This window comes from Tetrao urogallus, assembly GCF_951394365.1.
Source record: "Tetrao urogallus genome assembly, chromosome: 1".
NCBI lineage: Eukaryota > Metazoa > Chordata > Aves > Galliformes > Phasianidae > Tetrao > Tetrao urogallus.
The window spans coordinates 162,984,319-163,002,053 of record NC_136813.1 but is presented as its reverse complement, the minus strand read 5'-3'; the positions used below and the strand labels follow the sequence as shown (position 1 = coordinate 163,002,053).

Below are 17,735 nucleotides of genomic sequence, written 5' to 3'. Positions count from 1 at the left end.
ATAATGGGAGAGGTGAAAAAGGATGGGACCAAACGACTGTTAAGGACTACATACACAGTTATTCTTATATTTGTTTTGAAAATAGAAAGTACCCACATCACACATTTTATTCAACCTGGCTAGAAATGCTAAGCTCGGGTTCCTGATGCATAAATAACCATCCTGTGACGTAGACTCCATTGGATTCTAGTGTCCTACCCAGAAACTGTCTTCAACATATTGCAGTTACTAGCTAGGAATAGCTGTGCCATGTTGGTGTCCTTTAGAGCACACAATACAAACATTATGGTATGAAAAGCACTTGGTTCTTTCCACAGATCAGTGATGTCGGGAACTTGGGGGATTGTAAATCCAGTCCATTACAATGAGAGTCATACTCACAATCATGAAGATTATGCCAACTATAAGAAAAATTAGAGCCTGTAATTGAAAAATAAAATTGTATTAATGAAGAAAATGACTGAGCATACTGTAGTTTAGACTTTTCCAAGGTAACCACATTTCTATAATACTGAGGTTTTGAATTTGGGCCATTCTCTGTGACTGAATTTAAGTAGAACCATACAGGGCTATGTGAATCAAAGTTAATTTTATGTAAAATTTCAGTCCAAAAGAGCCAAGCTTTACAAAACTAAATCTAAAAAAAAAGCAACCTAAATTTGTTTATATAAATAATTATACAAATTGTAACTGAAGAACAGTTTCTTTTCCTTTAAAAATTGACCAATTTTCAGTGCATATTCATTGTTTCCAATATCAATAACAGTTTCAGAGTTAATCCTTTACATCTTTATTAGACAAAAGATAAGCCCATCTTTCTTCTCTGAAAGCATTTCTGTATATAGTTAAGTGATCTAGGTGCTTACCTTCCCACTTTGCTTCAGTGGGGCTTTAGCTTTCAGAATCTGTCCACACTTAATAATAATCTACATCATAACACAAAGAGAAATATTGTACATGATCTTTGTGCAGAGTGTGAAATTCTAGATATGCCTAGCATAGAATCATGAAGAATGAACAAAGAGCCATGGAAAAATATGCATAGTCTATCTCTCTAACAACAACTGTTCCAAAAATTATCTTCAGAAATCATTTTATGGTAACAATCCTTTTCTTTCACACTTGCCACACACATCATGTACAAATTGAACTTCTCCCATTTCCATTTACTTTCTTTTTTTTTTAAATGTATACAAAGCTGTACTTACATATGTCTGCTTACGTTATGTGCCTGAATATATATTACATCAATATATTTTGATTAATTGTTCAAAGGACATATCCTCAGTGATACTGTTAAATTTCAGGTGACTATTGTGTGCATTAATACATGGATACAAGATGCTGCTGCATCAGTTTAGCATGATGTATAAACACATGCTGCACATAAATTATAGATCTTCATGTGTATCTCCTTTCAGTGTATGAATCTATCCCAATGGAGAGCTCTCATCTTTGTATCACTTCATTATCTCTTCAGTATAACCTCCTTCTTAATCTAGACCTTACATCTTCCTATTAACCCATAGATAGCCTTCTAGCATGGACCAACAGCTTTTTATGCACAATTTAGGTATCAATTATATAGGTGAAGATGTTAACTACAGCTTAGATCCAATTAAATAAGTTAGTTTTTCTAGTGTCTTAAGAGACACTTTAACTTAGACACTTGCTATTGTTAATTTAGCAGTTGGAGTAGAGCTTTAAGCAATTTCACTTGCACAGCCTGGGTCTCCATGCTATGGTGAATCACATTGTCCAATCTGTGTTTTGGTGAGCCCCTACCATTTACGATCAGCTTTCAGACACTGCAAGTAAAAGCCCTTGAATTTGGGGCTGGTGGAAAGCACACACCCTCCCCTCATCCTTCCTCAAAAATTGCTGCCAGCACCCTTACCCCTATCTTCTGGGGAGACTTCATGGGCTCCTTCTTAACAAGCCGCAGGTAGAATGCAGAGGGGAGGATGAAGATCAGCATGGTGGCAGAAGAGGCACCTGGAAGAGAGACCAAAGTTGAGTACCATGTTGTGTGACACTCTGCCAACATAGTTCACCCACAAGGTGAAAAGAGATGGGGAATATTCGTGCAGAACTCGCCTGTGGTCATGCATGACCTTCAAATTGCATGGCTTCAACTTCAGGGGGCTTGAAAACCCCCTGCAGAAGAGTTCAGTTTCTCTTTAAGGAATAATTTCTGTGGGTTTTATGGGGACTGATTTGGGCAACTTCCTTTGGAGTACAGTTATTATTGTCCGCTGAGACCCATCCTCAAGTTTGGCACAGAGATATCCAAGTACTTGAGTTCTCAGAGCTGAAGAGACATTAGTTGTCTGTCTGCAAGTAGATGTCTGCATGTGAGCTGTTCAAATGGGGACAAAAGGGCACTGAATCATAGAATGGCTTGGGTTGAGAGGGCTTAAAGATCACTCAGTTCCAACTCCTCTGCCATGGGCAGAGTTGCCAGCCAATAGACCATGGGGACTTCACATTACCTTTTGAACTTATCCCATATAAAATCAAATTGGTGTTTATGTTATTCCACTGTAAGATCCACATGGAGACTATCATATAGTCCACAAATGTAAATATGTTGTAGAAAGTATAAACACAGTAAACAAAAAGTATTTATGAAACCTACCAATAAATCCAAATATGTCTTTAATAGCCGGAACAAAAATCACAAGCATGTTATTAAAAGCAAGAATTACTGCCGCAATCAGAAGGTGTCGTATCCAGCTGAACGGCCTTTTGGGAAACAGTAATGCACTGATAGATGAACGAATCTGGAAGACAAAAATAATCCAGGAAAGTAAAACAGCACTTATTTTATCTTTGCTTCTCGCTTTTTAAATGGCCTACACTGGTTACTTTTGCTGTGAGAAATTCTGACCAAAGAATTGTGTTTTCAGTCTTAATGTAATCTCACTCTTGTGTAGGTTTTTGAGAACTGGGTTCACAGTTTCATGCAGAAACTCAAATATTTGCTGTGTAGGAGAAAGATGAGTAAATAGGGTGTAAAATCGGGGAGATGAAATCTGCTCAACTGAAAGATGTGGTATCAGCAAAAAAAACCAAACAACAACAACCACAACCAAACCAGTCCAGAGATCCCCCTACTGTGAATACTAATCAGCAGGCAAAATACGCACAGGTGAAATCTGAGTTGAGTTGCTGTATTCCTGAACCTGATCCCCCTGAAAATCTCACAGGAGATCTGCAATTTACTTTTGTAAAAGAAAACTTTTGTTTTACTTTCATTAAACATACAAATATATCTATCAAAATATAAGCATCTCTTACCACATGGAAAAGAAAATATATCAAATTATAGATAAAAAAGCTGTTGCAAAAGATCCTTTTTTTGCTTCACTTTCTCACACAATAGAGTTGGGTTTGTCTTTGCTTTTTCATCAGTGAAAATGGAAAGTAGGAGAAAGGTCAGCTGCAAATCCCTCTGGAGGCAGTAGATAATGTTACTGTGAAGTACTGTGATAAGCTTAGAAGATTTGAAAGGTAGAAGTTGAAACTGGGAAAAGCTCAAGGCTCACTTCTGCTTCTGGATAAGTTTGGCTGTTCAGTAATAGTATGGAATTCTGTCAGACTCAAAGCCCATCATATGAAAATGCAGCATTCATTTTGCATGCTGTATTTTTCAGGCTGACATGAACACACGTTATGAAGAAGGTAGGTAGCAAAACTTTCATCTGGTCCCTAAATTGGTGTAAAACACCTTTACCACTCTGAAGAAGCACTGCCTGCATTCCTGTTCACTTGTCAGTATCCTGTGCATTATTACTGCTGTCATGCTGGTGCTGACGTGAAGTCTGAAATTTCACACTGAATAATGGTAAATAGCCTTTTTTTTAAAGGAAACACAATGATTTCTTTATTTTTATTATTATTTTTTAAAGAATAAACTCTGACCACTTTATGAAAATGTAGTAATTCATAGAAAAACTGCTGTATAACGATGCTGCTTGACTGGAGTAATTGATTTATAAGCGATGCTGAACTTGATGGGCAAGAGAGTTATTTGATGTGCAGGCTTTAAAGAAAATTATATTTCCTCTGTTTTTTTTTTATTTTTTTATTTTTTTAGGGCAATTAACTCTGTGGTGTGTAACTGCTAAGCCTTTGCACATTATTCAAACATAAAAATAATTATGCAGAAAGCTAAAAATGCAAAATGCTGCTTCTGACAGATAGAGGCTTTTGCAGTGCTCTCTGTTTTCCCATGAAGAATGCTGAGCTAGTTAAGAAAAATTCAAGCACTGAGTCATTGGTTAAAACATAACATTTAGGGCAGACCAACACAGTATTCTGAGCAGGATAAAGCCCTCAAAGTAATTGGTTCATCTCAGAACATATTTTTTGGCAGGCAACCTTGAATGATGATCGCTGCTCTGAAGCATTTATCAGTGAGCCTGGAAACAATACCTACATAGAACTGGTATTTGCATCCAGGACAATAGAAAAGCAAAACTCCAGGGCTGCTGCTCTTGTCAGACACCAACAGCCACAATGCAGGCCAATGGGAGCCCACCGGCACAAGGTGCTGGACCTAGGCCTGCTCCACAGAACAGCACATGAGCCCCCCAGAACTTGCTGGCCACCAATGTTTTCTGCCTGGCTACATTGGGAAGACACAAGGGACAGTCACGGTGTAAACTGCATGCATTCTGTTGAGTTTGGATGCTGTAGTAGGTACGTATTAGGAAATCTTGTAGGCAGTTTGAGTATATCTCCAGTCTTCAGTGCTTGTGCTGTTAAATATAGCGCAGAAAGAGCCAGAGGGAGCCAGGGCAGTTGTTCCCGATTTATTTCTGGTTTATTTATAAGGACTGATTTATTTCAGTCTTTCAAAGTTTGCAACCCTAACTGCCTAATGTGGTTACTGTGGGCAAGCTGCATATGAAACAACTTGCTCCCCGAAACAAAACCCAGGCTTGCTTTTCTTAACATTGTGTTAAGGCCTGCTTCTGCTAAGCACATGAAATTAGTGTCTACAGGCCAGCCCCAGTTTCATCTCCAGCAGCTCTTTTACTTACAGGGAAGAGGACAAGGGGCACAGTCAGGGTGACAGCCACCAGCACCGCGAGGCGCACGGACAGAAGGAGGGCATCAAAAGTATACACCCTGGTGTATGTGTGAAGCAGCTCATCTTCAACTTCCCCTGCAAAAAGGAAACAGAAGGGATCTAAGTCCCTTACATGGTACCTACACACACGAAAGAGAGGTCTTTATTTTGCTGCCAGACAAGATTAGCTCTGGCCCAGCTGCTGCCATCAGATCCATTTTACGGGCTGGACACCAAAGAGGAATTTTCCCGGCATGACTGATACAAGTCCATCATTCAGAGATGACGAGTATAGCACATCTATGAGATAATGCTTTCTACTTCAGCTTCTCAAATGACTTTCGCAAAGTCATTGCTTGGATGTGTAACTTAGGGCAAAAAAATTTCTCTGGTACAAGACAAAAAATGAATGACTGAACTGGGAACATCTTTGAACCTCCATCCAAGCCTCCCAGCCCTTTTGCCAAAGCAGTACTGTGTTATTTACTTCTTTGCTGTAACAAAGGAACTAATGAGGTAAAAAGACGTGGCGTTTACATGAACCAGTGTGCTAATATAGGAGCTACTCTGTTTACCTACTGCTTAGTCCAGTTCATCTGTATTCTTTTTATGCTAGAATGGTTTGCTCCTGTTTTTCAGCACAGGTGAGGCTGAATTAGCAGCATCAGAGCCACGGTGGGTAGCAGCTAACAGTGTCATGTAAAACTATTGAGCATCAGAGTATTTTTAATGTTTCACTCTTGGCTTTTTCCAAGAGCCAAGCTTACAGCAGTTTGCTGTCTGAGCTCACAAAGCCTTGAGATGCACAACTAGACCAACTAAGGCCCTGACGGATGAGGACTGTGTGGCCAGAGAGCTGGATAAGTCTCACTGTTTATGCAGGAGGTTACATACAGTATATTACTTTTAAATAATACTAGTGCTTGAATTAAGGCCCATAGAAAACACATGAACACTTCTGTCTTTATATGATTGATCCATCTTGTCTGTTTTGAAACAAGAGAGAAAATTCTGTAAAGAACGGGCTTTTAACCTACCATAGAAGGTAAGATATCCAAAGAGACCAGCCAGAAGATACATGATGAGCATGCCAGTGATGGAGATGTTTGAGACATTCTGCATTCGCTTTCGGGAACGACTGGAGTAGGAGAGAAAAAGAGTAACAGTGCTATTCTTATAAAGCTTCTACTTGCACAAGAAGTACTCTGAGAAGCCTCTACTGACATTCCCTCGTGGCTAGAAAGTTCATAGCAGCTGTGCGCATTATGCAAAGCTCCTGAAGCTTTGTGACAATAGCTCTACACAGAACAGCACCAAAAGAATGAATTGAAACTTCATTTCTACTGCTTACTGAGTGACAAACATGTAAACAAATATTTTTAAAAAATATCATTATTTCTATACTATAAATTTCAAATAGTGCATTTTAAATAAAAAATGGAATAGCTAAAACCGTATGGCTGGTAACAGTAACGAGATGAGTTTTCAGGCAGCTCTGTTTGAATATTCCTTTTTATCTACACAGCACTGTTCTGCAGGTTCAAGTATCTCTTGTAAATCAACTCCTTTCTTCAGAGAACCCTTGGTTAAATATTTCTTTATAAGGAAATCTTCAGCTTATAGAACCTGGAAACAAATTTCATATCATCTGATAATTTTTAATTCTGAGCTTAAGCATGCTAAAATAGGAGGTAATACGGCTTGGCCTCCTTGAGTTTTGCAACACAAACTCCTGGAATATAATTCTTGTTGCTGAACAACTGCATTTTCTTAGCTTTTCCCAACTATCAGATAGTTTAAGCAAATGTGTTTGATTTTAATATTTGGTAACCAAAATGGGGTACCTTAAGAGTCAATGTAAGACACTCATGGCATTAACTAATGGCATCCCAGGGAACTTTAAGAGTAAGCGACAGCTGACTCTGACGAAGAACTCATTAAGATATTTTTAGAGACCAGAATTCTTGGTTTCAGAGCTGTCTGTTGTGCAGCCAAATTCCCCATCATATTTCATGTCATTCAAAGAACTGTCCAAACTCATCCTTTCCTTAGTTCATATTAATGCAGCTCTATGAACAGCTTTGTCAGTTCTTTAACTATTAGGTGAAAGCAGAGCTGATATCCTTTTATTATGGTGCAAAATAAATCATTATCAGGTAGGTGACTATAGAGCCACAATCAAGGCAGAACAGGAAGAAAGTGATCTCTGCTATCGTTAACTGGAAGTACGGGACAAAATTCAAGAACCTTACTCTTTCAGTTCACTGTATATTGGTAGCACCTCAGGGTGGCATACGAATGCAAATGCCAGGATGGGTATTGCATAGGCAGTCTGTAAAATAAAGCTCCCATTAGTACGAATGGTCACTGCTATAAGCCTCTGACTTTTGGCAGGCAGCAGTTTAGCTGTGGCACAAATGGCAAAAGACAAATTCTACACAATCTCCCTTACCCGTGAGTTGAACACAAAGTATTTCGGCTGACATGTGTCACTGCTGTCGCTGTGTGCTTCATATTCTACACCACTTTTGAGGAAAGTATCTCTTGGCTCTTCAAGGCCTGGCACGTGCCCAACTGTATTGTCCATCATGAAATTCACACCAGAACTGAGAGATTCATTTGATAACGTGACCAGGTGCATTGGCAGTGTGATGTTGGTGGCCGTCCAGTTTCCAGCCCCATGATCCATGATGGGGAGAGGACAGGGTACTTGAAATTTCTTGAAGATTACCTACAATACAGTAGACAATGTCATCAGTAGAGTACTCCTATATGAGACTAAATTTACAGCCATGACAAACCAGCAGGAACAAAAACAGGCACAGAGAAAGGAGAAGGGAAAGAGGGAGCATGAAACCAAACACTATCACTTCTGCTTCTCCAGCAAATAATTGCTTTTATTCTGGTTCTGCTGTTGCTCTGCTTTATGTTTTATCATTTTAAGTGCTGCTTTTTAGTTTGATCTTTTTAATTCTGGTTTTATTCAGCACTCAGTTCGTTTTGCAGGTGCTATTCTAACATCCATATTAAATTGCGATGGTAAGGGATTTATTAATGTTGTGCAGTTCACAGGCTCTATATTTGCTTAGAGGCAAGTCCTGAACAATTACCTACCACACTGACAAAGAAAACCATACACGTCAGCGAAAAACCACTCGTATAACCAAGATAACCTATGAAGCAAAAAAAAAAAAAAAAAAAAAAAAATGTATATTTATATGATTCAGCTACATATAAATTCACAATCCTAACAGAAATAGGAAAAGAGGTTAAGTAGGACATTAGCCTTACCTAATGTTTTTAGAAAAGAAAGGGGAAGAATAATCACAACTGTTACAAGTATGACCAGGTAGTTCCCATTCAGGTACCATTCTCTAAAGAGGGGAAATAAAAGATAACAATCATTATCATTGACATAGCAAAATTTTTTTTAATCTCAGGTTCAGGTTAGGCAAAAGTACCTACCCAGAATTCTCCTCGAGCTTCATAAATGCTCTGATCACTTCAGGAAGTTCATATTTAATGATAAAGAGGTAGCTTGACATTGCTGAAAATCAAGCAAACGCTTTCAGAGAAAACAGAATAAATCCAACAAAAATAATTTGTTTTAAAAAGCATCGATGCTACATGAAAAACATAGCGTTTTGATAAATCAGATTTTGCTAAAATACAGAAAGAATTTTATTCAAATCACAATGCAAATAAAGAAATGTTATTTAAAGAGATATTTTTCTCTTATGAACATGTCCTGAATGAAATCTAGCGTTTAGTCTTAGACTACAAGTTACTAGTAATTTAACAACATACTCAAATCACTGCTATGAAATTTACACTTGTAAATTTTCCTTTTGTTTTTCTTTCTAAACCTTGCTTTTCCAGCGGACACTGTCTACCCACTTTTTGTAGAAAATTTGGTTGTCACTTTCTCTAAATCTCTTTGTCCGTCTTGTCCCTTCTATTTCTAATTTCTTTCTCCAAATACTCTACTGCACATATCTAAAAAGCTAGTTTTCAAGATCTTTGGCAGAAGAAGACTTCCACATCTCATTTAAATATATTGGCAGACAGCACAAATTTTATCCTACACTGGCCACAGAGAGTTCTTTGGAACTCACTGGATCAACCTGGACAAGTTGAAAACCACTGGTCCATAAGAAAGAGGTATTCCTCTCAATTACCAAAGCATAAATGTTTGGAGAATAAGAGGAAAACCTGGAATAGGTCATTTCATGTACACAATCAAAAAAGCTATTGCAATAGATAGATGTGAACCAGCTGTGTCTAGGTAGAAAAGTAGAAGTCAGAACTATGTTCTCCTTTTAGGTGATATTCATCTCTTCTAAGGCAGATGCCTAGCTTGTGCCACAGTCAATGAAGAGACCTGGCCAAGCCACTTTAGTCATCGCAGAAGTACCTGCGTTGCTCGTGCAGATATCTCATGCAACAAGCTTTTAGCAGACACCACTGTGTCATCTGAAACAAGGCAAGATTTCCTTTTGCATTCCTTTGTTAATAACATGTGTTGTATCCTGGTCATCTATGATGTAATTTAGTCAGAGGGAAGAAAGTACTTCTGTTTTCTAGAAAAGCACTGGAAGTTAGAAAGCTATTCTAAAATCCTTTTACCCTTACCTCCAATATTCTGCATTGTAACTGAAATGAAAACGCTACACTTCCCAGGCCATCCAAATGCCTTTTCTCCCAGTTTTTCATATATTAATGAACCTAAAAAAAAAAAAACCAAACACCCAAAACACCAAAATAAATAAGAGCCATGGACCACTACAGTGAATGCATGTGAGAATTTGCATTCTAAGATAAGAAAATGTGCATGAAATAGAGATTTCTGGTCAGTTTTACCCTGATCTTCATACCTCCTTCTTTTGATGTCTTCAGTAAGAGGTGGACAGAGTAGAGTGACAGCATTGCCACACTGAGCAGCAGAACTCTGTAAAGCAAAACAAAAATCAGAATCTCATGCAGCACATCAGGAATACTCAGTTAATTTGAATGGATGTTTGCTTGTTCCGAAGTTCAATGTGTAAACATCTCTAGTAAGAGCGTGCCTAGTTCCAGGACTCATGGTACAAAATGAATAGATATGGGTTAGCTGTAGGTTATTCATGGCTGAAGTTGCACCTTAGACACTTCAAAAGCCTCTCAATGTTTGCTTAAGTCCAGACAGGTCCCAGTTTATTTCACAGAGGCAGAATGCTATGTTTTAGTAAGACTCAACAAAAATAAACAGATCTCAGGTCTTTGGACTCATCTGTTCAGTGGCCCCATATTTTATCTCTCCTTATACAGATTTATAAAAAAAAAAAAATAATAAAAATCCTCAAAACCTAAACTGTGACTGTGACAAATTCACTGCCAACTTCTGCCTAGACTTCTATTTTACTGTATAACTGTAGATATCAACTTCAGATGCACACTTTGCAAAGTACAAGTATATAAGGAATCCTACATAATGCTGAAGTGTGGTCTGACAGTGGAAGATATGCTTTTGCAGCACTTGCAGCATTCTCTTCTGCCTGTCTTCATTAATTCTGATTACTGCCATGTTCCTTCCACACATTCGCATCTTTTGTGATTTCAGATACCGTCCTCTTGCAAAATGCTGGTGAAAAACATTGCATGATATTTTCAGTGCATAACATTGTGGGCAACATATCTTACTATCAAAACCATCTCGCCGTCAGCCTGCATAAGCATGGGAAGGAGATGTCATGATAACATGACAGAGTTAGGAAGTACCAACTCTACTGATATGCCTTATTCTATGGCTGAATAGAGTTCCATTCCTCTGAACACAAAGCTTCATATAAAAATGGGAGATACTGACAGCCAATTCTTTATATATGAATTGTAGCCTGAGACATTCGTTTAATGGTCAGGTGGTGGTCACCAGACCAAGTTGCTTTCTCTAAGAGAGACAGACAACTCTACAGACTTTGAGTGAGTAGATTTCTCTCATGCAGTGAGCTCAGGCCGTACATTAAGGGGAGCTCACATCTGACATTGCAGTGTATCTTTCCAAAACGGCATCTTTCTTGATGAGACCCATCCAGCCTCTATACAAAGACATGACCTCTGAGTCCTGGCATATGGAGTGCAAACCTCCTCTGTGGGAGAGGAAGGCGCAATGGCCGCTCTTGAGGAGATTCTGAGTTCTAAATTAGAATTAATGTACAGCAGCTTCCATTAGTAGATGGAATTTTTCTGTGCTACTAACGTCACAATCTGTGGAAACAGAGGAACTTCCAGCAAGCATATACATGCCACAGGGGTAACTATATCCTCACACAGTTCTTCAGTTTTAAATAAAACTCCTTCCTCTGCCAAAAGGAAGAATGTTCTAATGCACAAAGTATGGAAGTAGGACAGAAAAGAAAATGAACTGTGGGGTGGAGACATCCTTTGTTTTTGTTATATGACTCCATAGGATTGCTCTAGCATAACTGCGGGCTTGCATTCTGCTTTAGCACTGACAGTACAGACAGCCAATCCTTTGGATGAAGGGATCCTGAAGAACAAAAATGTTGCAACAGTAATTTTTTCCCCTGAAGTCTCAATATATCATAATTTTCTTTGCAGTGATAATTTATGACAATACTGTGCTCAGAGCACAAGTGCTCAGAGAAAGCTGAGGAAAAAGAATCCTACATTTTCCAGATTCTAATGCACTCAGTTATAGAACTAAGTTCCATTTTTGTATCTGCAGAAACTATATTTAACCATTTGAATACAGGTGTTGGGAAACACTTAGCCAGGAGTGTGGCAGCAGTTGCATCGACAGTTAATGTTCAGGTACAGATTTGGCTGGCAAAACAGGAGATGTTTCTTAGCAACTGGGAGCTACACGTAGCATTTCAAATATTGCTGCTGTTCTAGTTAAAAAAAAACATTGAGAAGAAAAAAGCCACGTAGAGATAGCCATGCAGCCTGATTTAAAGGCTCCCTGGAGTTCAATAATGGAAAACAGTGACCTAGTGTCATACGGTGCATCATACTGTGTTCTAACCTTATGGAGGATTAAAATTAAGGCCAGAGTTAAGATTAAATACATTTAATAATAAACAAAACAAACCCCACTAACTTTTTGTACAGTCTCTCTCATTTAATAGGATTATCCATAGATTAAAAACCTTCATATGACTATCTGTTACTGTCTATCAAATCTCATTTTGTATAGATAGAATATCTCAGCCACATTCCTCTGCTGTCATCCGTGCACACTGAATACAAATAGACTGGGGGAGCAACATCAAATCTGAATAAATCAGTGCATGCCTTTGCAATCAAAACCTATTGCCATTTCTGACCTATATCAAATACTATTCTCCCATTTATGCATAGTGATAAGATAGTTAGGATGGTGTAAAACTTCACGTGTGATTTATTTCTCCTGTGAGCTCCCCATAATGAACCAGTGAGATAGGTATTGTTATTTTAGGACAAGTATGCTGTTCTTCTCCCATTCTTCCCTTCGCCTCCCCCCCCCCCCCTTTTTTTTTTTTTTTGGACTACACAGCATCCATTGTCAGCTGTGTTCCTGACATAAAACAGAGCTAAAACAAGAGAGGAAAAAAAAAGGTATGTCATCTGTAGATGGTTGCTTGTGGTGCAGCTAAAACATTTTCATTACAAAAACTCTTACAAAACATTTCAGCTAACAAAACATGATTCTTAAGCTTAACTTACCTTTCTAACCACAAAAGAAAATCAACTCTAGATTAGTGCTAATATTCTATTTATTTTATTTCTATGCACTTACACAAAAAGGATGATTCCTGTGTTGGCCACGGCATAGGACAGCCCTAGGATACCGCTGCCCATAATGGCATTGCTGAGGTTGAAGGAGGACATGCCAAAGGAAGCTCTGCCCCGGTGCTGTACGAAGCAAGAGCAGAGATGACTATTAGCTTGCATTTTACTAGGTGCAATAGGTTAACTGTTCTAACTACTGGTTTTTCCTTCATTGCTCTCAATCCTTAGAGGTGGAGCCTTTTGAAGCCAGCAAACTGCTGTGGTAACGGAGCCACAGCTGGCTGTGTGTTGACCAACTTCAACAGAAATACATGTTGCTATCAGGTAACTTTCCCAGTTATTGGCTTAACAAGTGGATTATTTTTCTCAAAGTCAGATATACTGCTTTCTCTGTGGAGCTAAAAATGTGCCAGAGGAGGCAACAGGGGTTGAAAGGGAAGGATATCTGTGCGGATCTGATCAAGAGCATCCCTTCTTTAACACAATGCAACTGGGTGTAGATTCATTTACATGGATGCTGGAAACAAGCAGGGCCCAGATCTGCCTTAAATGGAAGAAACAAAGTATCTGGGAACCAGAACTCCTGTCAGAAATATGTATGTAGATCCACTCTGGGCTGGATATCTTGGATGAGATGTCATGAGTGCTGTATAGAGTGTGATCTGAGAAAATTTTTCTTGTTGCCTGGGAAGACCTAGTTTTAGTTGCAAGGCAACAGAAGGAGTTTGCTGCACTAACTTAGAAAATGTTTGCTTACTGTTCTAATGCCAAGATTTTGCTGATCAAGCTGCAGAGTAATGTTATTTACTGAAACTTTTGGTATCAGCTTAATGGGATTTAATTGTAATTACACTTTAAAATTAATACAACTTACATATTCTTCATTATAGTCTTCCAATTTCTTTTTATCCAGATATCCATTTGTTAGGAACTTCTGACTTTCTGCATCATCACTAGCAAATGGACTAAACACAAAGAAAAATAAGAAAACATCAGATAAGGCCTATGACACACATTACGTATATGCCTTTTGTCATAGGGGAGGAAAGTGCCCTGCGGCAGTCTTGCTGGGAATGGGTTCAGTGAGTGGGGGCTGGAGGCTGATGGCTGGTTTTGAATATCTTCTTGAGGCTGCACAGAGGCTGGCAGCACGTTGGGTCCCTGCTGTAGGTGCCTGAGCATCTCCCAGTGGAAACTGCAGCCCTCTATCCCCTGCCCTGGCCGGAGATGCCCCTGTCCCAGATGGCTGGAGCATGCAAGGAGTGTGCTTGGCTTGCACTGCCCTACGTAAGTATCAGTTTTCACATTGATTTGCGTGGGTGGGAGCTGCCAAGATTGGGATGGGGAGCCTGCAAAGGTCACGCCAGGTGATGGTCGTTTTCTGGGCTGCCCCTGCTGTGCTGGGTACAGTATCTGTAGAGCAGAGCAGGGAGGCTGGGACTGGGGGGAGACACTATCTAAGCAATCACGCTAATTTAAGCATATTACCTAGGAAATGTTTTAAGTTCCAGATGCCATTAGTGAAGCTTGTTTATTGATTACTGCTTTTTAGCCAGAACAGACAAGTCCTCCACTTAAATGCTTACCTCCTAATTGCAGCCTTTTCAGACTCAATCAGCTCTGTGTAGTTGTCTTCCAGGCTTTCCCCGCTGTTGCTCTGCTCTTCCAGTTCAATGTTGACTTTTTGCTGCTCCATGCAATCCATAGAGTGGTCAGTACTTTCCAACATACGGTCTCTTCTTCAGGGTAAACAGGACTACAGTGCCTGCCCGTGGGTTCTCCCTACCATGGGGAGCTGCCAGAACACTCTGTTCTGCAAACAACGCACAACAGGACTCATTAGAGTTTTCTTCAAATTAGATAAACGACTGTGAATCGTTGGGCTTGTGTTTGTTCTTTGTAAATAGCATTAGGAAAGGAGACTGTTGCAGACTGGGAAAATTCTGGGCAAGCATAATGTTCCTTTATATTCTGGCACTCGGCCCTTCCATCTCCCTCGAAATGGTGGAGAGAATAGTGGCCAATAGACGCATCTGACATAATTACTAATCCAGGTGAAAGTAGTTACTGGAATTGCTGATTTTGTATTGCCAGAGGATGGTGATGCAGAAAAGCTCACTGTTAGAAATGAAGAGTACATCAGGGTTTTGCTAACACTGCTTCCAAATGTACACACTCGAAGAAATTCTCAGTGTTTTGAATCATTTGTTGTAAGATGAATATTGTCACAGGTTTAAATGCCTTGATGATTCATCCCCTTCCCTGGATTCTATCTGTAAATACGAACATCTGTGCATTATCACTATTTTGATAAATAGCAGGTGCAGTTCTCATACAGTGGTTTCTGCTCTTCTGTGTCCAGCCCTCACTCACCCCGCAGCCGGAGATCTGGCTCACACAGGGTTATTACACAGATAAAAGTCTTATGATCTTCACTCTTATTAGAAAAAATCCTGCTTTTAAAAAATGGTATGAATAAATGCTCAGCTCTCTGTGGATTTTTATATATTCTATAGGCCAATTTCCGTATGGGTCAAGAGAAGCTGTGCAAACCAGTTACAAAAAGGACTTCACCTGAAGTATTTCAGCAGTCTCTTGTTACAGTCTGCAAATACACATTTACATTCATCTGCTTATTCCCACATTCAGGAGCAAACTATTTTGGAAGAAACCTTCTGGTTTTATAACACTTTCCTCTTCATAAAGATACTCCTTGAGGCATGTCACGTCTCTATTTCTTAGCCTGGGAGACAACAAAGCAGAACAAGGAGGGAGCGAGCACAGATTGGGCAGCATTGCAGTCCCTGTCCCACCTGTGCCAGCCCTGCACCCTCCCGGCCCTTCGCCTCTGCCTCGCAGGTGAGCACACTGGCTGGACCCATTTCCTTTCTCATAAAAAACAAATGCTAAGTACAGACCAACACTGCATAACAATATCAGAAATATCAGAACAATATCAGAAAACAATGCTACTAATAATTTCCACGTTTGGTCCTTTGTTGCACTAAATCTGCAATTTCTCTTGGTTCTGCATTTGTGAATGTACATTCTCTCTTAATGATCAGACCTTCACTATCACGTGTTGTTTTTAAGAGCATCTGCAAATGTATCTGTAGTGGCAAAATGTTACAGTGCATAGGCTTAAAATGCAAATGTAAACTTTAAATACCAGTCCTGGGGGCTAAAACTGACCCTGGTCCAGAAAATAAAGTCAGCCTCCTCACTTCTTACTAAAACCATCCACCCAGACCAGACAACCGAAAAGGAAAAGCAATATCAGAGTGCATTAGGAGGTTTCCTACCAGAGATCGCAGCTTTGTTTACTCCTTTCTGTTGCCACTCGGGGAGTGTGAGCACGGATGTGAGCAGCAGGCAGTGCAGCTGGCAGGCTCACATTCCTGCAACCTGGGGATTCTGCCCAGTCGGGGTATGAATAACTCTGGGAGAACAAAAAAAATTAAAAAACCAGAGCCCTCCCAACTGCGGCTTCATTCACAAAACCTTTAAATACAGACTCTGTCCTGTTCAAGGAAGAGAGTTGTTCCTCTTCCTGATGCTTATTTTGAGTTTAATGTCTAAAAACCAAACAGGCACGTCTGCTTGCACTTAACCCTATTCTGATATAGAGCCAAATCTCTGCTGTGTGCACTGCCTGCTGCTCATTGGAGAAATGTCTTTTCCAGATGTGGCAGTCCAAAGCATACACATCTTCAAAGATTTGGATATGAGAGAAGTAAGCAAAAATAGTTGCATAGAGTTGAGTTACACAGAGGTTGGACTGAGGAGGAAATTTTGTACAGCACAGTAAACAGTTTGGAAGGGGGAAAAAAAATTGACTAGAAATACACATTACAGAATAAGAATTGTTTGGACATTGTCCTGTCAAACATTTACACAAGTGAATAATCTGACTTATGGGCGTCATCACAAGAGGCCAGGAATTACTGCATAAAGCAGGAATTTTCCAGTGGAGCCACAAGCCCTCAGATGGCAATGTTAGATCTATTGAGGGCAAGCAAAGTGAAAGGGATCATTGCCACCCTTCTGCATGTGAACACAACTGCTGGATTGCTTCTGTACCTGTGAGATGTCATTTAGGAGCAGGGGCACATACTAGCTAGCTATGTTGAGAAGAAAATCGTGGCTGAATCTGAACCCCTGTAGACTGGTAGACGGGTGATTTCTGCCCCTGGGTGATGGTCAGGGCCAGGCACAGGGCTGCATATCAGGGCATGGCCACCAAGGCCAGTGGTCTTGCATCCTGCCGGAATATAACTCATCACATGAGGTGATCTTGATGTAAATCAAAGATCATCTGCTTCAGCTCCTCTGAGATTTAATGATTTCTACTTCATAATTCTGAATCTAAAACACACTGGAAGAACCTAAACCAATCATAATCTACCCAGATTTCTCTGCCTTACAGAGGAATTCTCTAAGTTTGCAAGTAACCGAAAATCTCTCCACTGCTTTTTTTTGCACTTAAAATTGATACATTTTCCCTTTAGGCTTTCCTGCAAAAAAAAAAAGTGCATTAGCTCTGCAGTATTCCTTAAACTTGGCTTTATTCTTTCCTGTGTCATTCTGATGAACAGAAAGAAGTATGGCATTAAAATGGAAATACTGGTTGCAAAAGTGATATGCCCACTATTAGAGGGAAGTTATTAATTCCTATACAACTATTTTACTGTTGAAGTACCGAGTACTGTTATTTTTGCTTATTAAATACTGGTTTTCAGAAGGGACTCAGAAATCAGTGGATTTATTTGGCATGTGATATCACAGTATTACTGATTTCCATCTGATCTGCAGTTAGAACATTTAGAGAATGGTTATTGGTCACAAATAATGCCAGGTCACAGATATAACTAATAACATTTTTACAGGT

At 39.5% G+C, this 17,735-nt stretch overlaps 1 protein-coding gene across 1 annotated transcript; it reads right to left on the bottom strand.

The window, feature by feature from the left end:
• Nucleotides 1-318: 318 nt before the first annotated feature.
• Nucleotides 319-14,576, bottom strand: SLC38A4 (solute carrier family 38 member 4; the record flags this gene model as incomplete). The annotated part of the gene is made up of 15 exons (XM_079543976.1): nt 319-420; nt 1,898-1,995; nt 2,639-2,783; nt 5,049-5,173; nt 6,115-6,215; nt 7,330-7,409; nt 7,530-7,808; nt 8,192-8,250; nt 8,369-8,451; nt 8,543-8,624; nt 9,710-9,802; nt 9,952-10,025; nt 12,855-12,970; nt 13,722-13,812; nt 14,434-14,576. The coding sequence occupies 15 exons, from the start codon at nt 14,574-14,576 to the stop codon at nt 319-321; spliced, it is 1,671 nt and encodes a 556-aa protein (XP_079400102.1).
• Nucleotides 14,577-17,735: the final 3,159 nt, after the last annotated feature.